This window comes from Sarcophilus harrisii, chromosome 3, assembly GCF_902635505.1.
Source record: "Sarcophilus harrisii chromosome 3, mSarHar1.11, whole genome shotgun sequence".
NCBI classification, from domain to species: Eukaryota; Metazoa; Chordata; class Mammalia; order Dasyuromorphia; family Dasyuridae; genus Sarcophilus; species Sarcophilus harrisii.
Window position 1 is genome coordinate 545,317,722 of NC_045428.1, and position 24,629 is coordinate 545,342,350.

General features: G+C 37.3%; 1 protein-coding gene across 1 annotated transcript in view; it reads left to right on the forward strand.

Annotated features, from left to right (window-relative positions):
* Positions 1–989: 989 nt before the first annotated feature.
* RLF (RLF zinc finger) overlaps positions 990–24,629 on the forward strand; it is a 99,080-nt gene continuing 75,440 nt past the window's right edge. Inside the window, exon 1 of the mRNA XM_031962242.1 lies at positions 990–1,814. Coding sequence (XP_031818102.1) covers positions 1,611–1,814 — 204 coding nt within the window. The 5' untranslated portion in view covers positions 990–1,610. The remainder of the gene's footprint in view (positions 1,815–24,629) is intronic.

A 24,629-nucleotide genomic window follows, 5' to 3' on the forward strand; every position in this document is an offset into this window, starting at 1 on the left:
GGGAGAAGGAAAGAGGGAAGGAACGTTGCCAGGGCGACGGCGAGGAGGGAGATCCCTGACTGGTCATTACCCAGAGTATTAGTGGTAGGGGATAGCAGATAGGGGGACGGCGAGCACTGCAGGGGGTAGGAGCAAGGGTCGGGGGCGTAGCTAGGGCACCGCCTGCGGACATGGGAAAGGGGAAGGGCAAGGGGAAGGGCCATTGCTAGGGCAGCTCCTCGGAGCAGGGGGCCGGTCACGAAGGGGGCGGGGCCGTTACTAGGGCACTCAGAGGTCAGGAGGCTGGGCCGTGATTCAGGAGGCGGGGTTGTTACTAGAATATCATGGAGGTGGGGGGTGGGCCGTGGGCCAGGAGATGGGGTCTTGGGGAATAAAGGAGTTAGTTCCAGGGCACTGCCTTGGGTTGGGGCCGTTTTTAGGGCTTTTCCACGGAGTGAGGCCGATACTAGGATGTTGCCATGGGGAGCGGGGGGAGGAGCCATTATTGGGGGGGGGGGGAATGAGGAAGCAGGGAGGGGCCGTCTCTAGGACGCCTCCTTGGAGGGGCAGGGGGTGGGGGCCGAAGGGGCGGAGTTTTTACTAGGACTTCGCTAGTTTTAGGCCATCTTGGAGGGGAGGGCTAGGACCCGGGAAAGTTAATTGAGCAGAAGGCGGGACGCTTACTAGGGGACCAGATTGTTTCAGGGGCGTCGCCATGGGAGGGCAAGGGACTGGGCAGGTAACCCGAACCCCCCCCGAGAGACAGAGAGCATAGACATTACCGGGCATTTCCAGGATGGAGGAAAGGGGCAGGCCGTTACCAGGGCGTCGTCATGGGGGGGCAAGGGGCGGGGCCGATAAGGGGAACTGGAACGGGGAGGGGGATAGGGGCGGGGTCATTACGGGTGCCGCCATGACGGGAAAGCGGGGCGGGGCCAGGCGGTTACTAAGGGGTCGCCATGGGGGGGAAGGGTGGGGCCGTTACTAGGGTGCCGCCGCAGCAGGAGGATAAGGGGCAGGACAGTTCTCAGAGGGTCACCGCTGTTAGCGAAAGTCGCTCCCAATTCTCTGACGGAGAGACAAGGGGTTAGGGTGCGGATATTGCTGCTGGGGTTCTTTAGGGGAAGATGTGGGATCCTCGGCAAGGTCCGTAGAAGCCCTTTCCAAGGTTTCTCTTGGCGAGTATGGGCGAGACCGTTTCTTCCCACCTCCTATTAGAGGCCAGGGCTAGATCTTGATCCGAGAGTAGTCCTGAAGAGGGGAGAGTCTGATCAGGTTGTTGCTATACAGAAAGAGCAAGTAGAGAGAGCAGTGTTGGGGAAACTGAGAGCAGAGCATTGTCTAGGGAGCTTCTAGGAAGGGAAAGTAGTGGAAGTGCGAGAGGGGCGTGGCCGCGTTTGTTGCTATGGCGCCGCGTAGGCTTGGTTGGGAGGGGAAACGAAGAGCACGTAGTCTTCGTAGGTTGGGGCTTTCCTAGACGCCTATCGTTATGTCATCAAACGCGCGCCCCTTGTCGCAGGGCTCTCACATCATCGCGGGGCGGGGGCTGTGAAGGGAGCGGGAGGGGGGCGGTGCCGCTGAGAAGTACGTCACGTGTCTCGGTTGCCTACGCGCCGCTGGGCCGTGGGAAGATGGCGGACGGGAAGGGAGACGCCGCTGCCTCTGGAGCCCCGGCCGGGGCCGGGTCGGGAGCCGGGGCCCGCAGCCGCCGCCCGGCATCGCCCGCGTTGGGGCCCCCGGGCCTCTGGTCGCGCCTCTGGCAGCTGGAGACTGAGCTTCGCGAGCAGGAAGTGTCGGAGGGCTCGTCGCGCGTCTACTGCCGGAGCTTCTGCCAGGTGAGGGGCTGACGGGCCCGCACCCCTCGGAGGCTGGGCCGCGGGGGCGCGGGCGGCCTCGAGGCCGGGGCTGGGCCGCCAGTCTCCGTGGGGTGGGCCAGACCAGGCCGGGGCTGGCCTGCGGAGTTTCAGGCTCCGGCGAGGGCAGACCTGCCCCGGGAGAGGAAAGGCTGGCTCGGGAGCTCCCAGGGCGGGGGAAATCTCGCCTGGTATCGGTCGCGGGAGGCCTCGGGGGCCCATTGTTGGTGTCCGATCTGGGCGAAGAGGGCAGCCTCCCCACGCGTGTTCCCCGCCCCACGGTGCCGTAGCATCCCACGGGACGAGGGAGGGACTATCCTTTCCCCACAACCCTCGTCCGACCCCCACAGCCCATTCTGGGCCGTGCCCCCACCTGACTGGGTCTGCCCGGAGCGACACTTTCTTGTCCCTGTGGGGGATGCTGCCACACTTGGGAGGAGATGGCTGCAGATCTCTGCTCTGGCCGGGCAGCGCCTTCCGAAGCGATTTAGCTCGGTTCAAGGCGTCTGGGGTCTTAAATCAATCCCTCACCTTCCTCACTCTTCAGCTGACAGCGAGTCCTTGAAAGGTGGTCTGCCCATCTCTCCTTCAGCGATTTTGGAACGAAATTTTTATTTGCGTTTTAAGGCATTAATGTAGATCTCTCTTCTCTTGTGGTTTGAAATTACAGGGGGTGGAGGAATATAGACCAGTTTAGTAGCCATTCTGAGTCTTAGTTTTTTAGTGGTTCTGAAAAGGTGGACTTGGCTAAATTAGCTCTTTTCTGCATCTTGCTGTCAAATTTTCACTATTGTGGATGGTTAAACTACTTTACAAATGTGCAGGAAGCTTTTCTTTTTGTCTCTGAAAGTCCCTTGAAAATTGAAAAGCTGTGCAAATATAAATTATTGTTGTGAATATTTTCATTCCTGCCGATTTCCTTCCCATCCTGTAGCATAACTCTGAGCCACCTGTGCTGTAAGGCGCCTGTGTGTTCTTAGATTGCAAACTTAATGCTGCTTTGTTTTTCTTAAGAGTGCTAAGGGTTTAACTGAATAATCTGGGTTTTAAAAGTAAATTTTCCCCGAATTTTACATGTCATTTTTGGTTAATCTCTTTATGATTTTTCTCTATTAGTACAAATGCCAGATACTAAAAGTGCCAACATCACAGAATGATAATGAATTTTTTCATAGTTTCACTTTGCTGAATTCAGATTTTATCCTCAAGGCACCTCCTTAAAAATTGTTTTTTTAAGTGGAATTCAACTCCTGATGATACCATTTGGGGTTTTCTTGGCAAAAATACTAATGTGGTTTGCTTCAGCACCTTTTACAGCACCTACTTCAGCACCTTTTACAGATGAGGAGACTTAGGCAAACAGGATGAAAAGATTTGCTCACTGTCTCAAAGCTAGGAATTGTCTGAGGGTCAGATTTGAAGTAAGGAACAGTAGTCTTCCTGATTTCAGGCTGGAACTCCTCTACACTGTACCACCCAGCTGCCCCTTAAAAATACCTTAAAATGATTAGGGTTCTAGACCCTTTATTTGAAGGGGGATTCTCATGTACTTAAAAGTTTTTCACATCTCTTGTTTTTACACTACCTTCATTTCCCAAAGTATCTCTCTTCACCTAGAAAGATATCCCCATTGATCCAGAATAAAGAGAAAAGAGCAATTATTCATCACATCAGTCCAGACTAGCCATATATAACATCCATAGGACTCTCACTTTGGTAAAGGAACAATAATGCATTCTCGTATTTTTGGGGGCCAAGCTTGGCAATTATGATTACACAGGGTTCAATTCCCATTTTTTTTTTCATTTACATTGTGGCAGTAGTTGTCATTTTCCTTTTTCTGAGTATTTCACTTTGCATCACTTATGTCTTTTCATGCTTTGCTTGTATTTTTAATGTTTACTCTTGTGTACTTTTAAATAATGGTCTGCAATTCTCTACTCATATAATATACATATTTTTAGAATAAATGCACATTAGATTATAAGCTTTTGGAGGGTCAGAACAGAACTTTTGTATCTAGGTGCTTGGTAAATACATTTTTATCTTGCTTTGAACTTTTGGTACCACTTAGATATGTAAAGACATAACTTCATAATTTTTTTTTCAATTTCACTTTAGTCAAGGACCCTTTTAAAATTCTTTTTTCATGAAAAATTTTAGATTACATTTAGAGTGACAACTAACATATTCAAGATAAGATCTTACTCAGTTTTTATTATCCCAGAATTATACAAACTATGCAACAGGCAGATTTTTGTCTTAGTCAGACATTGCTTTCTAGAGGTCTAGGTAAGGTGAACTATTTCTTTTCAGTTTCAAAGTATTTCTTTGCTTCCATGTACAGAAGTGGGGAAAAATAAAGTAGATTACAAAAAAAAAAAAAAAAGAAACCAGGAAGAATTTTGTTGTCATTTTTCTGGTGCTGGAGGTCTTTTGGATTCTAGGTTGTCTGCATGCAGAAATGAGTGTCCTCCCTGCCTTTAAAATATATTACTGTAGATTTAAAATTTCTTGAAATCTTTTTCAAACTATACAGTATCAAACTTCTTCAGATATTTGATATAATCTATGGTCCTGACAGGCGCATATATAGTAAGATGGAGACAGAATCCTCCTTCAACCCAAACTCTGATGCTTGATTTTCTCCCATTGCTTAGATTGCTTTCTCTTCTGCAGCATGTGAAAGGAGCAAGTTGGCTTTTGGAAACACTGCAACTCGTTGAAAAATAAATGAGCATGTAGAAGAATATAGAAGCTCTTCATTTGGGAAAAGTTTCAATTTTCAAGGAGTTCTTGGAGATGAAAATGGAAAAAATAAAGCCTCAGAAAGAGCAAAAACCAGCTGAAAAATGATACAAGTTAGACAAAAGAGTGTAATTAGCGAATTTGGAGGTGCCCCCTTCCCCACTCTGCAATTTTGATAGCCTTTGAGAATTGCCTAGGGATACTGTGTGAAGTGATTAGTCCAGTCATAAATTAATCAGTTGGAATTTGGTAAGCCCTAACTACCGTATATATTAATCCCTGAGAGTATTTAGGCAGAAACCTGTTCCAGAGCTCAGAAGCTGACATTCTAATTGAGAGAACATCCTGCAAACAAATAGACACTATAAATGGAAGATAATCCCAAAGAAATGGCCCTTGGGTTAAAGCACAGGGGAAAATCCTCTTCTAGAAAATTGGGCTCTGTGCTGAGTCTTGATGAAGATTAGAAGGTTGAGGTAAGGAGGGAGAGCATTCCAGGTGTCACAAATGAACCCATATACATCTGAGGTAAAGTTTAGAAAAATCTTCCTGTTTGAGGTGTAGGTCTCTTATCCACTACTTGCATCTCATCTGACATGACCTCATTGCATATATTATCTCATTTAATATGTACGCAAGCCAGTGTGACACTTTTTTTTTTTTTTTTTTTTTTGGTAAAAGAAGGAAATAATACTTGTTCTGAAGAAACTCTCAGGTAAGGGGACTGGCCTAATGAGACATAATCAGAAATGATAGAATTGATACCCAAATCTGAATTTTTTGGCTCCAAATTCAGAGCACACATGTACCATATCTAAAAATATGGTAACCTATTTTATTTTTTTATTATAGTAGGAATAATTTTTACATTCCGTTTTTAAAAGTTTCTGTGCAGATTGATTAAAACTTAAGATGCTTCCTTTATTCTTTAAAAGTTCAGTTACTTATTGTCCTCTGTTAAAATTAAAAAAAAAAAAATAAATTTACTTAGTAATTAGCTATTGCCTGAGTAAAAACTATCCTTTAACTACCAAGTATAAATATAAACATCCCAAATGCCCTAATATGCTTTGAATTCTGACTTAGGAAAGCAAATTTAAATGTTATCATTATTAAATACCTATCACTTGTCATTCAAAGGTGAATAATGCTGCATACCCAGTCCTCGAGGAGTTTATACCGAGGGAAGAAAATGTCATTATTATTATCACTAAATATAATAATGACTTATTTGATTTAAAGCGGTGAAGTAGGTACTGCTGACATCATCCCTGTATTATAGATGAGGAAACTGAGGCTCTGAGCAGTTAGGTAACTTGCCCTTCAAACCAGTCTCTTTTTCAGTTGTGCTGTGCTTATCAGGCTGAATGTCTTGAGAGCAAACACTTATGAGTTGGGTAAAGTAAGGAAGACTTCATTAAGGCAGAACAACTGATAGTTGAAGGAGTTGACATTTGAAGAAAAGGAAGGGTTTTGATATTTTGCACTGAAAATGAAATCCTTTTGAAGTGAGAGGAGTGGTCGACATAAATTGTAAGGGATTTGAGAAAGGGATATGAAGAAGTTAAGAGCTAAATTTGCATTAGTTTGTCAGGAATATAGAATGTGAAAGGAATAATGTAATCAAATATGACTAGAAAAGTATGGGGGAGCCACACCTTGAATACTAGGTTAAAGATTTGACTTGGAAAAACCTTTGATATTTTTTTTTCTTTCATTCCATTCATTTCCAAATACATTCTTTCTGAGTGAACGATCTTTTATTAAAAAAAGATTTTTTAAAAAGTAGCTAACCTAATCAACACGTACTAGTAAGTATACTCAGTATTTTATATCCATATCTTCAGCAACTAAAGAAAAGAAGATACCTTTTTCACTAGGGCCAAACTTGATCATTCTAATTACTCAGCATACTGTTTTCTTTATTTCTCTCCATTATTGGGTTTATCATTTTTCTAGTTCTGCTTATTTAATTCTACTTCAGTTCATATATATCCCCATGATTTTCTGAATATATTTATGTGTGAAACTTTTTTTTAACCTTCTTGAAAAATGTTTCTAGTAATGAGATCTTTTGAGTCAAAAATTTTTAACATTTCTAGAAATTGTTTTCCATATTGATGATTGGATCAATTCACAGCTCCATCAATAGTATATTAGTGTGTTTGTCTCTTTTTTGCAGCTCTTCCCAAACATTAACTTATTTTCATCATTGTCCGTTTTTCAAACTTCTTTATTACTGCGATAAAACCTCAGAAGTTTTAATTTACATTTTGGTTAATAATTTGGACTAATCTTTCATATGAAAGTTTGGAGTTATTTTAAGAACTATACTAAGTAGGAAAATGCTTAAAATTTTTTTGCATATGTTCATTTCAGTTTTCTCTAAAAATGAGACTTTTTCCTTAAAAATTCCTACTTTTCGAAGGGAAAGAGACTTTTATGTCCAAGAATTTTTGTGGCAGCCCTCTTTGTAGTGGCCAGAAACTGGAAACTGAGTGGATGCCCATCAATTGGAAAATAGCTGAATAAATTGTGGTATATGAATACTATGAAATATTCTTGTTTGGTAAAAAACGACCAACAGGATGATTTCAGAGAGGCCTGGAGAGATTTACACGAACTGATGCTGAGTGAAATGAGCAGAACCAGGAGATCATTATACACTTCAACAACAATACTATATGATGATCAATTCTGATTGACCTGGCCATCTTCAGCAATAAGATGAACCAAATCAGTTCTAATGGAGCAGTAATGAACTGAACCAGCTACGCCCAGCGGAAGAACTCTGGGAGATGACTAAAAACCATTACATTGAATTCCCAATCCCTATATTTTTGCCCGCCTGCATTTTTTATTTCCTTCACAGGCTAATTGTACAATATTTCGGAGTTCGATTCTTTCTGTACAGCAAAATAATGGTTTGGACGTGTATACTTATTTTGTACTTAATTTATACTCTAATATATTTAACATGTATTGGTCATCCTGCCATCTAGGGGAGGGGTGGAGAAGGAGGGGGAAAATTGGAACAAAAGATTTGGCAGTTGTCAATGCTGTAAAATTATCCATGCATATAACTTGTAAATAAAAAGCTATTTAAAAAAATTCTACTTTTTCCCCCTGCATCTTTAAAATATGTAGCAAATATATATCTGCCTTGGCATGTATTTTAAGGAACTTGTTTTAAAGTTCATGTTGTTAGAGGAAATAAAGACTATGGATTTAAAATTCTTACAAGACTGCTCTTAAAATTCTTTGAGGAGTTAGTTCCCCTTAACTTCCCTCCATCTTTTGTTTACAGGCTGCTGGTGCTAGTGATTCTTTCTGACTTTATCCATTGGGTACATATTTGGACATATTGAAACTTTTGGAAATTATTGTCATTCTCGATAAGGAAAGGAGAAAAGTGGGTTTTGGATGCAAAGGATTGAAGGTACAGAAGAACAGGTGCTTAATGTTTGTCAGATTGTTGCTGGCATAAAGTGAAGGCAACAGATACCTGCATTAAATGTAGAGCTTTGGCCACACATCTATCTATCACATGCTTTCTCCTGAAAGGTTATCAGTAGGTGAAGATGGAGTTTGCTTCCAAGACACTCTGGCTTGTGCTTTTTTATAGTTTATACATGACTAAATTTTCATTTAGTATTATGACCCTAAAGCCTGAGTTTGATGTAGTACTTGTGTTCTCTCATGTACCTCATCTGAATTCTAATTATAGTTTTTAATCTTCCTGAAAGTTTTTCACTGTTCTGGAGCTAAGAGTTTGAAACCATTGGTAGTCTAGGTTTAGTTCCATTTTCTCATTTGTCTTTATCTCTACCAGGCAGCCTTAGGGACACCTTGCTTTGCTCCCTGCCACCTCTTGTTTCCTGTTGTGCTCATTTGTCACCCCAAGGCTTTTTTCAGCATTCTTCTGCTGTAGTAGTTTTCTATAAAGTTGGTATTAGATTTCAGAGCTTGCTTACTTATGAATCATTGCTTGAATGTCAAACTAATTAGTCCAATAAAGCCTCTTTAATTTGGACAGGCCTAATAAGGACTTTGTGGCACTTGGAACATAATTTGGAACCTTATATAAAGTGAACCTATTATGAATTTTAACTTTTAATTTAACTCAAGTTTATTTATCAGTTATTAAAATATGTCCTTTGCTTGAGACCCACAAGTTATGTTTTTTAGTAACTTGGTTGTTTTCTCTTCTTCCCACAATTAATGAATTTTCAATAGTAGAAAGTTTCAGAAATGTTTATTTTTCTATAATCTTACAATAGTATCACCATATAATCTTTAAATCTGGACAGCCTTGAAGCCCTCAGGAAGTGGTGTGCTATTACAAAAGATAAGCACCTTCATTAATTGTGGTTGGCATTTAAACTGAAAGTGAATGGAATATGTGGCGCAATTAAATAATTGCTTGTAACTATGAGAAATTTTTAAATTATATAGTATTTTCTAACTGTTGGGCCACACAGCTAAATCAGCTGGAGTATGTAAGGATTTCTTTTGAGCTGTATCCTTTGCTTCGATTGAAACCTTGATAACTCTTCCATAACTTTACTAAATAGCTAATTCACTTTGTATCAGTCATTCCTGGGATTCTAAGCATCAGTTCTCTCATCTGTAAAATAGGGACTTAGTGCCTTCTTTAAGAGGGAGCTCCTGAGCTAAAGCTGGTGAAAAAGTTAAGGATTCCTTTTTTTTTAAATAGTATTTTATTTTTCCAAATGCAGCAAAGATAGTTTTAAATATTCATGTTCACAAAAGCTTGTGTTCCAGGTTTTTCTCTCCCCGACCCTCCAAGACAGCAAGCAGTCCTATATAGGTTAAACATTTGCAATTCTTCTAAACATTTCCATATTCATCATGATGCACACACATGCAAAAAAATCAGATCAAAAGTGAAAAAAATACAAGGGGGAAAAATGCCAAGCCAAACAGCCACCACCAAAAAAAGGTGAAAGTACTTACTATACTTTGATCCACATTCAGTCTCCATAGTTCTCTCTCTGGATGCGGATGACACTTTTCATCACAAGTCTATTGGAATTGCCTTGAATCACTTTATTATTGAAAAGAGCCAAGCCCATCACAATTGATCATCACATAATCTTGTTGTTAGAGTCAGTTCGTGTAAGTCTCTCCAGGCCTCTGAATCAACTTGTTCATCATTTCTTATAGAACAAAAATATTCCATTACATTCATATATCATAACTTACTCAGCCAATCCCCAACTGAGGGGTATACACTCAATTTCCTGTTCCTTTGTCACAACTAAAAGAACTGTTACAAACACTTTTACATATATGGGTTCTTCTCCCTCTTTTATGAATTCTTAGGGGTACAGATCCAATAGAGAGAGATGCATAGTTTTATAGCCCTTTGGGGCATATTACTCTTTAGGATGTTTGGGTCATGTCACCACTCCACCAACAATGCATTAATGCCCCACTTTTCCCACATCTCTTCCAATATTTTATGATGATCTTTTCTGTCATCTGGGCCAATTTGAGAGGTATGAAGTACCTTGGAGTTGTCCTAATTTGTATTTCTCTAATCAATAGTGATTTAGAGCATTTTCATATGACTAGAAATAAAGCTAAGGATTCTGATAATAGCTAGCATTTACATAGTACTTTGAGGTTTACAAAACATTTTGCAAATGAAACTGTTTACAATTTATAAATGTAAATGTTTACAAACATTTGTTTTCTCACCTCTCCTGTGAGAAGTTGTGGGTGCTATTATTAGCCCCATTTTACAGATCAGGAAACTAAAGCAGAGAGTTGAGTGACTTGGCCAGCATAACCAAGTGTGAGTGTCGGAGGTGAGAATCAAATACATTTTTAACTTCCAAGTTCAACATTCTACAGTGTGATGCCAGGCAGTTGTGGGAGAGCAAAGGTAGCTAGTGTATATTGCAGGTATAGGAGTATGATGGAGTGCCTGTGCAAACAAATAGAGGCCATTCTGAATTTGGGGGGGATTATTTTTAGAGGTAGGCCATTTTGGCTGAAAGTGAGAAAATATGAAGTAAACTTGGAAAGATAATCTTGATCCAGATTTTCAAATTCTTTAAATGCTAAATTCTGATGAGTTTTTATTTTATTGTAGAAGCAATAGGGGGCTATTGATCTTGAATTTGGTATCATAGTTAATTTGTGATTTAGAAAAACCATTTTGACATCTGTGTAGATGATGAATTGTAGGGAAGATACTGGATCCATAAAGGTCAGTTAGGAAACTGCTCTTCAGGTCTGAATGAGAGGTGGAAAAAGGTCTGAACTATAATGATGGTATGAGTAGAGAGGAGAGTCCAGTGCTTTTCCTCCATTAATTTAATATTTATCCTGTATATAACATTGCATATATATATATATATATATATATTTGTTTATATGTTGTCTATCCCGAGAGATTGTGAGCTTTTTGAGAACAGGGACTGTCTTTTGCTTCTTTTTGTGTCCCCAATGGTTAGCACAGTGCCTGGCATATAGTATGTATTTATTAAATACTTATTGACTGAGAAATGTTAAAAAAGTAGAATCCATAAGACCAGATAAATAATTGAAACTATTATTAATTCTATCCAGTGTTTCTCAGAACTGTGTATTCTGTGCTAATATTCCTGAATTATTCTTTGCTATCTAATGGATATTTCCACCTGAGTGTTCCATGGGCATTTTAAGCTCAGGATGTGCAAATTGTGTCTCTTAACCCTCCCTTCTTTTTAACTTCTCTATTTCTGTTTATACTAATTTATTTTTATTAACATTTTCTGTTCCTTTCACCCTTTCTCCATTGGAAACCAAATCAAACCCAACCATTCAAACAATTATTCTTAGTCAGGCTTTAAAAAAAAAAATCCCCACATTAGACATATTTAAAGGTTTAAGTACTTTACTATCACTCCCTTGTCTTCTTCCTGAAAGCCTAAAGTTAGGAAAAAAAAAAGCCTAAGGTAATTTTTACCTTAATTTTTAAGTATTGCACTGGATAGAGAAGTGGATCTGACTTCAGGAAGATTCAGTTTAGATTCAGCCTCAGACATTTGCTGGGGCTGTTGACCTGGCAAAAGTTCACCTGTCTGCCTTAGTTTCTTCAACTTTGATAGGCATAAGAGAATCTGCTTCTCAAAGTTGTTATGAACATCAAATGAGATTTTTATAAAGTGCATAATGCCACGGATTAAATTGCTTTTGCCAACTCGATGCATTTTCAGTGGCCACTCATTCCTCATTTCTGCCTTCTGTTCTGTCCACTTTAATTTTGGTGTCTTCTTTCTGAGACTTTCCCCAATTTTCCCCATGTATCCTTGTTTTTACATAGTTTGAAGACTGAGACAGTTTTTTGCTTTTTGTTGATATAATACGTGGTACCCAAGTAAGCTTGCTGTTTGACTAGATCTTGATTTCGTAATGCAGCATTTTATTCACTACTTTCATTTTGAATGTGTTGAATTTGAAATGTCTTTGGAATGTTCAGAAAAGAGGTTTTTCTTTAGACAGTTGACTGTGGGAATTGGAGCTAAGCAAGGAGATTATATTAGATAAATATGGATTTGGGCGTCATCTGCATGGAGATTATAATTGAACTCATGGGAACTGATGAAATTATCAAGAGGGAGAGTGTAGAAAGTGAGAAGAGGGCCTATGACAGAGCCTGCAGATACCCAGTTTTCCAATGGGAACTAATAGATGATGATCTAACAAAGGATACTTGAGGAGCCATTGAATGGAGAATCAGGATAGTACAATGTTCCTAAAGCTGAAGGAGCAAAGGATATGCAGGATGGTGAGCAGTATCAACAACTACAGAGAAGGATGAAGACTGAAAAGATGAGATAATACCCGTTTGAGATCACTGGTAATATGGGGGAAATAATGGTAGGACGGGAATGGACATTGTAAAGACTTGTAAGGTAAAGAGGGTGGAAGAGTTTGTCCAGAAATTTTTCTACTAATGGGAAGGTCAAGGTTCTTTGTTCTTAACTGATAGAGGAGACTGGAGACACATTAATGTCAACAAAGAAGGAGGCAGTAGGTAAATACAGAAAGATCTGAGATCCCAGAAAGGGATGATATCCAAGAAGCAGATGAGGCAAGTAAACTGAAGGAAACTGGAGGTGTACAAGTAGCAGGGTTGACCTTGGAAAGGAGAAGGGCTTTTTCTTCGTCTGACACTAGAACAAAGAGAAACAAAAAGGAAGGTGATATAGAGGGGTTTTGAATGTGTAACAGAGAAGAAGAGAATGACCTCTTTTTTCATTAAAGTAGGCAGTGTAGGAAGAGGGAGTGCTAGTGATGGAGGCTTGAGGGAAGAAGATGGTTGTAGAATGTTAAGAGCTGAAGGAATTCCTTTTCACTCTTTTGACAGAAATTTTTTCATGGCTCCAGGTATATAGGTATATAAAATCAGTATCCATATCAAACATTTACTGATAAATCATAATTTCACAATCTTCACATTCAGTTACGAGACCCTATATGGGATCATGGCCCACAGTTTAAGAAGCTGGATCTAGTCTTATACAGTCTTTTTTTTTTTTTTTTTTTTAATTTAATAGCCTTTTATTTACAGGATATATGCATGGGTAACTTTACAGCATTAACAATTGCCAAACCTCTTGTTCCAATTTTTCACCTCTTACCCCCCATCCCCTCCCCAGATGGCAGGATGACCAGTAGATGTTAAGTACATTAAAATATAAATTAGATACACAATAAGTATACATGACCAAAACGTTATTTTGCTGTACAAAAAGAATCAGACTCTGAAATATTGTACAATTAGCTAGTCTTATATAGTCTTTTTTTTTTTTTTTAATAGCCTTTTATTTACAGGATATATGCATGGGTAACTTTACAGCATTAACAATTGCCAAACCTCTTGTTCCAATTTTTCACCTCTTACCCTCCCACCCCCTCCCCCAGATGACAGGATGACCAGTAGATGTTAAATACATTAAAATTAGTCTTATATAGTCTTAAAGAAGTTAATTGGTTTGTCCAAGTTCACAGAGTGAAGACAATTAGGACCAGAACCTCATCCTCCTGATTTGCCAGTTTTTTTCCTTTCCATTCATTGTTATATCAAGTAAAATAATATCTATAAAGGGTTGGGGCAGTTTAAAAACACAGCATAAATTAGAACTATTATTATTGTTGATAATAATAAACATCAACTATATTTAATGTTCTGTATTAAGGGAGATAAGTTTAGAGTTCCTAATGAAATAACATTTTAGAACCCCTTGAAGAATTACTGAGGACAAAAAAATCTACAGAATTTACAACATATCATCTCATTTTAGTCTCAGTAACCTAAAGTAGAGGCAACCAATATTCTCATTTAACAGATGAGCAGGAAGTTGAATGACTTGCTTTATGGTCCTGTAAAATGCTCTGTGTTAGAAATGAGATTGGAATCTTTGTTTCTGATTAGAACTCCAGTATTCTGGCTATCATTAAGGAAATAGTAAGCTAACTAACTAAATAAATGAAAATAAAGTCAATATTCATTTCTTTTTGAGTTAGGCACAACTGTTTTACACTAGGTATTCCCACTTGCCTCAGATAGATTATAATGAAACAGATTTCTGCAGTGCTTTGAAGTTTACTTAGAATCACTTTGTGAGGGAGATAGGGGATATGTTGACATCCTCATTTTAGAGTTTAGTACGGTGAAGTCTGAAGTAAGTGCACTAGCTACAACTAGAGGACATTAGAACCTTCCTCATTAGAACTATCCTTAGGTTCATTTAAAAAAAAAAAAAGTGTTTTTTATTACCAGAAACATCAAGAAACTTTGTTTAAAGAGCATTTCCCATTCAGAAAAGATCTTATTTGAAAAATAATTCCCAATGTGGTGATCTTGCTGACACTTTTCTTTGTTGAAATGTGAAATAGAAGACCATAGATTTAGAGGTGGATGGATGAAATACACTATATACAGATTTCTACAATGCAAGTATTATTGTCCTTTTTATAGATGAGAAAAGTAAGACTTAGGTAGTGTTTTTCCAGGGTCACATAGCTGACAAAGTGGAATAGCTGGGTTATACCTTGGTTTTATATATATACCTTGTTCTTTTGATTTCATATCCAATTTTTTTAAATTTTCAGTTTCAAATTTTCTTCCTCCAATCTTAACATCAGTTCTGCTCCATTCACTGAGAAAGCAAGAAGTGTTATAACCATTATACATATACAGCCATGCAAAACAGTTCTGTATTAAGCCTTATTTTGTCATATGGGAGTAAGGAGTAAGAAAAATACATTAAAAAAGAAATTCTTCAGTATATATTGATTCTATTAGTTCTCTGTCTAAGAGTATATAGCATTTTATATCATGAATCCTTTGGACTTGTGGTGGATCATTCTATTGATCACTACTAAGTCTTTTGTAATTGATTGTTGTCTTTATAGTATTGCTGTGTTTGTATAGATAATTCTCTTGTATTTTTCCTCTCTTTGGATCAGTTATAAGTTTTCTGAGGTTTTTCTGAAACTATCCTCTGTCATTTTTACAGCTCCATAGCTAGAATTGTATTTTAAGACATGGAACTTTTTTTCAGAGAAACTTGTTAAAAGATTATTTCTTTTGTTTTCCTCTTTTTTCCTAATTTTGGCTATTTTGATTGTGATTTGGACAATCAAAATTGTCCATTTTAATACCATGAACCTCTCTGTCTTTTATTTGGTTATGAACAAGAGTTATCTGTTAGATTTGATAGATGATTTTTCCCATATTCCCCTAATTTGCTTATGACACTACTCTTTATATTTTTAAATTTCTTTGTCTTGATCTTTGACCATAGTCTTAACCATCCATTCCTATGGATGAATTTTGTTAAAAATTTTTCTACTTCTGTAAAGTAATCCTTTGGTAGTTTGATTGGTGTGGTACTGAATAAGTTAATCTAGATAGCATTATTTTAATTATGTTGGCTAAGCCTACCCAAGAGCAGTTTGTATTTTTCCAGTTGATTAGATGTTTTTATTTGTGTGAAGTATTTTATAACTGTGTTCACACAGTTCTTAAGTGTTTCTTGGCAAGTAGACCCCCAAGTATTTTATACTGTCTATATGTATTTAAAATCTTTTCATTCCATGTATTCTTATTGGGTTTTGTTGGTAATGTACAGAAATAATAATTTGTGAGTGTATATTTTGTATCCTCTAAATTGGCTAAAGTAGTTTATTGTTTGTATTAGTTTTTTAGTTGATGATCTTTTTCAATTTATGTAGTATTTTTTCTCAGTTACATTTAAAAACAATTTTTGACTGTCATTTTTAAAACTTTTGAGTTCCAGATTCTTATCCTTCCCATCTCCTCACTCCCACCCCTATTGAAAAGAGAAGCAGTTCCACATAGGATATGCATGTGTAGTCATGCAAAATATTCCAAACAATGCAAAAACCAAACCCAAATCTTCAGGTAATATAGTCAGAAGAATACTTGAATCTGTATTCAGACACCATCAGCTCTTTCTCTGGGGATGGCTAGCATTTTTCATCATGTAATTGACAACTGACCATCTTACAATATTGCTATTATTTTGTATGCAGTACATTTCACTTTGTACTGGTTCATGGAAGTATTTTTTTGGCTGAGGCAATTTGGATTAAGCGACTTGCCTAGAATCACACTTAAGTATCTGAGATCAGATTTGAACTCTGGTCCTCCTGATTTCAGGGCTGGTGCTCTATCCACTGTGCCCTCATCATTTCTTAAAACACCATAGTATTCCATCATAGTCATACAACACAATTTGTTCAGCATTTTCACAATTGATGGGCATCGCACTATTTTCAATTCTTTGCCCCTATAAATATTATTGTGTGTGTGTGTGTGTGTGTGTGTGTGTGTGTGTATGTATGTATGTATGTATGTATGTATATAGGGCCTTTCCCTTTTTGTTTTATATCTCTTTGCGGATACAGACCTAGTAATGGCATTTTGTGTCCTATTAGCCAGTCTAATAGGTATGAGGTAGTACCTCAGAATTATTTTAATTTTCCATTTCCCCAATCAGTAGTGAATTTAGAACATTTATTCATATTGCTATAGATAGCTTTGATGACTTCATCTGAAAACTGTTCATATATTTTGATTATCAATTTGAGAATAGCTTTTTAAAACTTCAGTTCTTTGAGAAATAATATTTTTATCAGTCTTGATTCAAATTTTTTTCACTGTTACTTTTGCTATTATTATACTATTAATAATTAATAATATTAATAACAATTAATAACAGTATTATTATACAATGATTATACTATTTTCTTTTTTTCTCACTCTGTTCCTCCTCAAAAGTATTTTGCTTCGGGTACCTTAAATCTTCCCTTCCTTTTAACATTCCTTCCCCTCTTCTCTGACCCCCTTCCCTTCCAACTTTCCTGTAAAGTAAGATTTTTATACCCAATTGTGTGTTATTCCTTTTTTAAGCCAGTTCTGATGAATAAAGTTCATTACCCTTTTCTTCCTCCTCCTTTCCCTTTGCTGTAAAAAGCTCTCTTGCCTCTTTTTCTACCTTTCCCTTTTTCCTAGTATATTCTTCTCACCCTTTTGTTTTTTTAGATATTGCTTCACATTCAGTTCATAACTCACTTGTGCCCTCTTGTCTATATATATGCCTCCTAACTGACCTAATAATGAAAAAGTTGTTAGGAATTACAAGTGTCATCTTTCCATATAGGAATATAAACAATTTAACCTTATTAAGTCTCTTATGATTTGCCTTTCCTGTTTACCTTTTTATGCTTCTCTTGAGTCTTGTATTTTAAAGTAGATTTTTTAATTCATCTCTGGCCTTTTTTTTTTTTAAACTGAAGCAATTAGGGTTAAGTGACTTTCCCAGGGTCACACAACTAGGAAGTATTAAGTTTCTGAGGCCAGATTTGAATTTGGGTCCTTCTGACTTCAAGGCCGGTGCTCTATTCACTGTGCCACCTAACTGCCCCTACCTCTAGTCTTTTCATCAAGAATTCTTGAAGGTTTTCTATTTCATTAAATGTCCATTTTTTTCACTGAAGGATCATAGTCAGTTTTGTTGATTCTTGGTTGTAGTTCTAGCTCCTTATTCCAACTCCTCCAATCCTTTAATCTAGAAACTGATAAATATTGTTATTCTGACTGTGGTTTCATGATACTTGAAATTTTCTTTCTTGATAATTATTTGAAAATACTTATATTTTCTCCTTTATTTGGAGAGCTGGAATTTGGCCATAATATTTCTAGGAGTTTTCATCTGGGGAATCTCAGGAAGTAATGGTAGATTCTTTTAATTTCTTTCAACAATAGCACAAACCCCCTGAAGGTTGGGACAATACAGTCTACACCCTGGAAGCAGAACTCTATTTTAACAAAGAGTTAAAACATCTAGTAATAGTCTGGGAAAATGAGCAAGCAACAACAACAACAAAAATTCTGCCCATAGGAAGTTACTATGGTATCAAGGAAGATCACAACCACACACTCAGAAGATAACGAAGTCAAAGCTCCAACATCCAAAACCTCCAAGAAAAATATGAACTGGTCTTAGGTGGAGAACACAAAAAAATTTTTGAAAATTAAGTAAGAGAGGTAGAGGGCAAATTGGGAAGAGAAATGAGAATGGTGCAAGAAAATTACAAAAAAGGATTTGGCAGAAGAGTGGTCCTGCTTGGAGAATGAGATATCTGGAAGAATGATAACAGGATAGAGGTTTGGTCCTGGTAGTGTATATATCTCCTGGCTAGTTCTTCAAGTAGGGAGTCCTGGGGTTAGCAAGGTTGGGAAAGTAGCCTCAACCCTAGCCATAGGAACTTTCATCTTTCACACAATGTGGGAAAGATTGAAGAAACCCTGCTGACAAGGGATCCAGCTGTTGTACTGCTGAGATATGGCCCTGGGTGATTGCAGAAGTAGTGTGGCAGGAACATTGCCGGTTGCTAGGTTAGGCTTCTTGATTTTATGTTCTAGGCCAGAGGTACCATTCTTCCATATCCTAGGAGTAAAGGTGATTACACCAATAATCTAAAACACAGCAAACCTCTCCTACCTCATAAGTCAAATGATCACCTGCCCAAAAAGAATTCATAGAAGAACCTAACAAAGACTTTTTGCTGCACAAATGAGAAATTGAGGAAAAAAATGAAAAAATAAAAAGAACAATCCAAGTAAAACAAGATTATGGAAAGAAAATTAACCAACTAGTAAAGGAGATCCAGAATCTTTAGGGGAAAAAATTGACTCTTTGAAAACTAGAATTGGGCAAAGGGAAGGCAACAAAGTTATAAGAGACCAAGAAATAATAAAATATAAAGAATGAAAAAGTAGAAGGAAATATGAGGCACATCTCATAGGAAATCCAATAGATCTGGAGAAAAAGTCGAGAAGAGAAAATTTGAGAATAATTGGACTTAAAGGTATTATCAAAAAAAAAGAACCTTGACACAATAATACAAGAAATAATAAAGAAAATTGCCCTGAAGTAATAGAACAAAAAGGAAAAGTAGAAATAGAAAAAAATCCACTGATCACCATCTGAAAGAGATCCTACAATGAAATCCTACAGGAATGTTATAGCCAAATTTCAAAAAGGATAAGAAACAAGAAATACAAACATAATAATGATCAGGAGTAGAATTGATTATTTAAAAAAAAAAAAAAAAAGTAAACTACACTATGTGAGCCATATTGGTTAATATTGCCAGGCTATTTAAAACAACTGGATTATATAAAGTTGGAATATTATTGTGGTGTATGAAATGATGAGTTGGTGTGTTTAGAAAAATATGGAAAGACTTGGAATGATGATGTTACTTTACCCATCTTCAGAGAAACAGGAAAAACAAATGTACAATCTTACATAGATAAATATTTGTGTATGATTATAGATGTTTGTGTCTATGGAAGTATACATGCATATGTATATATGTGTATATCTTTGTTCAAATGTAGCCTGTTGGGAGAGGTGGGAGGAAAATAAAAAGAATATAGTGAAAAGTGTACAATTATATGCTTTCTTACAATGGAAATTTGTTTCATATATTGAATCCTTATGTTCTAATACAGGACAATTTTTTTCATTATTCTTTTCCCTGATTAGTATAGGTTTTAAATAAATAAATATGAAAAAAGAAAGACTGAAAAAATGCTAATTTGAATTCAAGACTATGTTTGCTAAGGAGTCATTGCTGCCCAGTAGTACTTTGATAGATGAACCTGATTTTATATTTCTAATATATTTTTAATACGCATTGCTTTTAGAGAAAAATTGGAGCAAAAGAGTACAAGCTTGGGAGAGAAGAAGTGAACATAGCATGGTTGATTTACATTCAGTCCCCTTGGTTCTTTTTCTGGATGCAATGACATATTCTGTCCAAAATCTATTGGTATTCCTTTGGATCACTGAAACACTGCGAAGAACCATGTCTTTTCTTGTTGTTATTGTGTATGATGTGTTCTGGTTCTGCTTGTTTCACTTAGCATCAATTCCATGTAAATATTTTCAAGCTTTTCTAAAATCAGCTTGTTTATCATTTTTTGTAGAATAATAATATTCCATTACCATCATATACCACAACTTGTTCAGCCATTCCTCAATTGATGGGCGTAAATTTACTTATTTTCCAATTCTTTGCCTCCACAAAAGGAACTGCTATAAATATTTCTGCATATGTGAATCATTTTCCTTGAGATACAGATCCTGTATCAAAGGTTGTGCAGTTTTATAGCCTTTTGGGCTATAAAATTGTTTTCCAGAATGTTGGATCATTTCACAACTCTACCACAACAATGCATTAGTGAGTGGACATTGATTGAGTGGACATTGATTCTTCTTCATCTTAACACCATTTCTCATACTTGGGAAATTCAGTTTACATGTTGATATCTCCTCAAAAAGCACATTGCTTTTCAGATCATCTTATTTCACCTCAGCTATATACATACAGATCCCTTTATCTTTGATTTCATTATGTACAATTAAAAATTGAAATTTAATCAAGCTGTATTTAATTTATTTAACCTTCAATGTATTTAACCCGTTGCAGGGGTCCTCAAACTACGGCCTGAGGGACAGATGCAGCAGCTGAGGACATGTATCCCCCTCATCTAGGGCTTTGAAGTTTCTTTATTTAAAGGCCCACAAAACAAAGTTTTTGTTTTTACTATAGTCCAGCCCTCCAACAGTCTGAGGGACAGTGAACTGGCCCCCTATTTAAAAAGTTTGAGCACCCCTGCTTTAGAGATTCCTTCTTGTAAACATCAGTCACAGCGCTTCTAGTAGAGAAACTTCTCTAAAGGTCAAGTTTTGGTCTTGTAATAAACTCCACCATTGTAACCCCACCAATCACCCACTTTTTTGAGAAGCTTGGTTAACCCAAAAGTCAAATCTCATTAAACTGTTGTATTTAACACTTTTCTGTTAAAACTACTACTGTTGCCTAGGAACTTTTGTATTGTAACTGGAAAGATGGGTCTTGGTTGTGCTTGTGGTTTTCACCAGGGGCTATTGTATTCTTAACTCTCACTGTGTCATCAGTAGCCAATAAAGAGAAGGCATACCATAAGCTCTGTCATTTTGCTAATTGTTATCAAAGATCCTGTCAACTCATTTAGGCTCTTTGTATTGGCTCTTCCTCATACCTGGAATGCACTCCTTCACCTATGATCCCTCATTTCCTTCAAGGTACAGGTTAAACACCTTCTACATGAATATTTTCTTGATTCTCTCCAGTTACTAGAACTTTCCCTCACTACCCAATATTTTAACAACTTTGTCCTTTTTTGTTCTGTATGTATCAGGGTCAGGGCATGTGACACAGTAATATGAGTACTGGGCTTGGAATTGGGAAGACATCTTCAGGAGTTCAAATTGACCCCAGATACTTGCTAGCTATGTGATTTTAATCAAATTACTTAACCCTGTTTGTTTCGGTTTCCTCATCAGAAATATGAGCTGGAGAAGGAAATGGCAAAGTCAAGAGTCTTTGTCAAGAAAATCTCAAATGGGGTCACAAAGAGTTGGACACAGCTAAACGGCAAATAAATTTATATTAGAATATAAGTTCCTTCTAAATAGGGATTATTTCATTTTCATTATTTCAAAATATTTCAGTGTGTTTGAATTTTTTAAGTCATTTTTCTTAGTCATCTTTACTAAAAATAGTAAATAATAAAGTAGATTCACTTTTTAGGAGATTACATTAACCTCTACTTCCATTACATAGTAATTGTGCATATTGCTTTCCATGTTTCTGCTTACTTCACACTGCATCAGTAAAGCTTCTTATGCTTTTCAGAGATCCTCATCGACATAATTTCCTATAGCTCAATTATATGCTATTACATTCATATAGAATAATTTCTTTAGCCATTCCCCAATTGATATCAGCCCCTCTATTCTTATATTCAATCTCATCCCTTCCTGGCTTTTCCTGTTTGCACCCTGTCATTCATTTCCTTCCTCCACCCCCTTTAATCTCCAATCTCTTTTTAGCTAACAGCTAATTCCTTCCTTGCTGCCTACACACCCATTTCTTCCCCATGCTCAAAGAACCCTCCAACCCTTACAGAATGAAGGACAAACAACAGTCTATCATTCTATTATTTCTTCTTCCTTTCCCAGCCAAAATAATAGAGAAAGCTTTCTATAGTGCTTTCACTTCCTTTGCCCTCCTTTCATTTTTCCTGAATGGAATGGGCAGTCAAGAATAATTTTTTCCTAGGGCTAAAAAGCTACAGGCAATGTTGAGTGCTTAGAACTTAATCTTATGTCAAGATTATTCACAGCATCAGATGCATGCAACTCAGCCTCAGTTAAATCCAGCATATGAATCTATACTCCTTCCTTCCCCTCACTTCTCTATGTATCATTGGAAATGACTCTTAGAAAATGAAGGGCAAACATCAAATTCTCAACCTTTTGCAATCTGACTTTTTTCAGACTTTCAAATGAAACTACATTCTTCAGAGTTACAAATTACCTCTTCTAAAGAGAATTTTGTATGAAGTCCTGATTCTCCATTTTATACTACTTTAAAAGTATGTAATAAGTTGTACATATTCTTTTCAAAACTGAACTGTTTGTGCTAGTGTTCTATGGATTTCTAAAAACAGTGTTATACTGGTTTTCCTTTGGGTGGGGATTGCTTGCTCACCACTCCCAATTAGCTTGAGTAAGAATTGTGTATGGGGAAACTATACTCTTAATAACAGTTCAGCTTTGTCAAACAAAATCAACACAACACACATATCCACTAATAGTTGTCTCTTTTTGCATCTTATATTCATCAGCTGTTGGGTATGTAACATGATTCATCCTAGCCCCTCTGGTGACATGGTTGATCATTGCTTTAATTAGGGTTAAATCATTCCGTTTTGTTTTTGTTTTTTGAAATGGAGTTTTCCTTGCAGAAATTGTTCTCCTGGTTCATCTTTCTGATTCAGTGCGTGCTTCACTGTATTCTCTGAAACTATCCTTTTTTTTGGTCATTTCTCACAAAGCAATTGAATTCCATTATATACATATGCCACAGTTTAATTCCTAGGATGTCTAAAAAGATGATCTCAGTCACTCCTCCATCCTTTTATATTAGATATATATATTCATAATTATAATGTGATATACATACATAATATAATTTATAGTTCCTCAAGAGGAATTATAAATTATATTATGTATGTATATCAGAAAGTTGTTTTGCTTTAAGCTGTTCCGATATTCTCAGTCCCATGCATCTGTCCACCTTAAAACTTTTCCAGTATACACACACACACATCGCATGCCCATCCTTACCTGTTTGATTTTTGATTATTGGGTTTGATGTAATTCTCTTCCTGTGTGTATGTATATTCAGTTTTTTGTTTTACATAAGCGTAAGATTCATCTGGTGCCTTCTCCCACCTCTTTCTCCACATTATAGTGTGTATACTCTTTTCCTCAGCCATCTTAATTAAGAGAAGTTGCAAGTTTTATCCTCCTTTTCAAACCCCATTCCCCATCTTTTACCATGCAATTCCTTATTTACCATCCTTAAATTTCCTGGTTGAAAATTCCAACCAAACACTACCCTCTCCTTTCATTGTGCCCTTTGAAGTGCCTGTTCATAGACAACAAACCTCCTTTGGTGAGAGATTGTGTAGTTTTCTCAGGCTTATGGATCACTTCTACCACTTCTGATCACTTCTGTTATTAAGACCTGACCTCCGTTTTCTTAATAAATCTTTATAAGAAGACATACATAAGACTCCTCATTAGATATTTCTAATTATGGTATATAGGGGTATGCATAATGAGGGATTGGGAATTTTCTACCTCATAATTGGACCTAGAGGCATTATGAATAATTATGATAAGGTCTGATATGGTTTGCTTTGCACTCATTAGTTAGTTAGCCTCTCTGAGCCTGATCTGATATGGGCAGGGACTGGGGACTGTGTTAGGAGATAGGATAAAAAGAAGCCTGAGACCTCTTACAATTTGAACTCCTTGGCCCTGGGGGTTTGAGACACTAAAAGTTCACGCTATGCCCTTTCTCATGGAAAAAAAAAACAAAAACTAAAAGCTTTTGTTTTCTGACTCAAATTCCACATTTTCTGTTCTGGTGGTTTTATACATTCATTCTAAATCTTCCTTTCCTAATCTTTCCACCTCCTAATTTATTGAAATTGGCTCTCCATACTGACAGAAGATTCTTTGTTATTATCCTTTTGGTACCTTGAGGTTGATAGAATTCATCATTTGACTTTTCCTCTCTCTGCCTTCACTTATCAAACCCTGTCCTTCACACACACACTGTCACTTTCAATTCCTTGGCCCCTAGTTGTTTTCCCTGACCATGAAGAAGCCTGCCCTAGCCATTGTCTTCTTTTCCTGTTTTTTTGTTCCTAGTCCTCTTCTCATATTGCTGATTGACCTTGCTAACTCTCAAGACCTTAGATCATTTTCATCATTGACCACCTTCACTCCTATAACATGTATTGCTGACAAAAACTGCCTTTTGCCTGACAATTAACAAATGTTTGTTGACTGACACAAGTATATTATACCT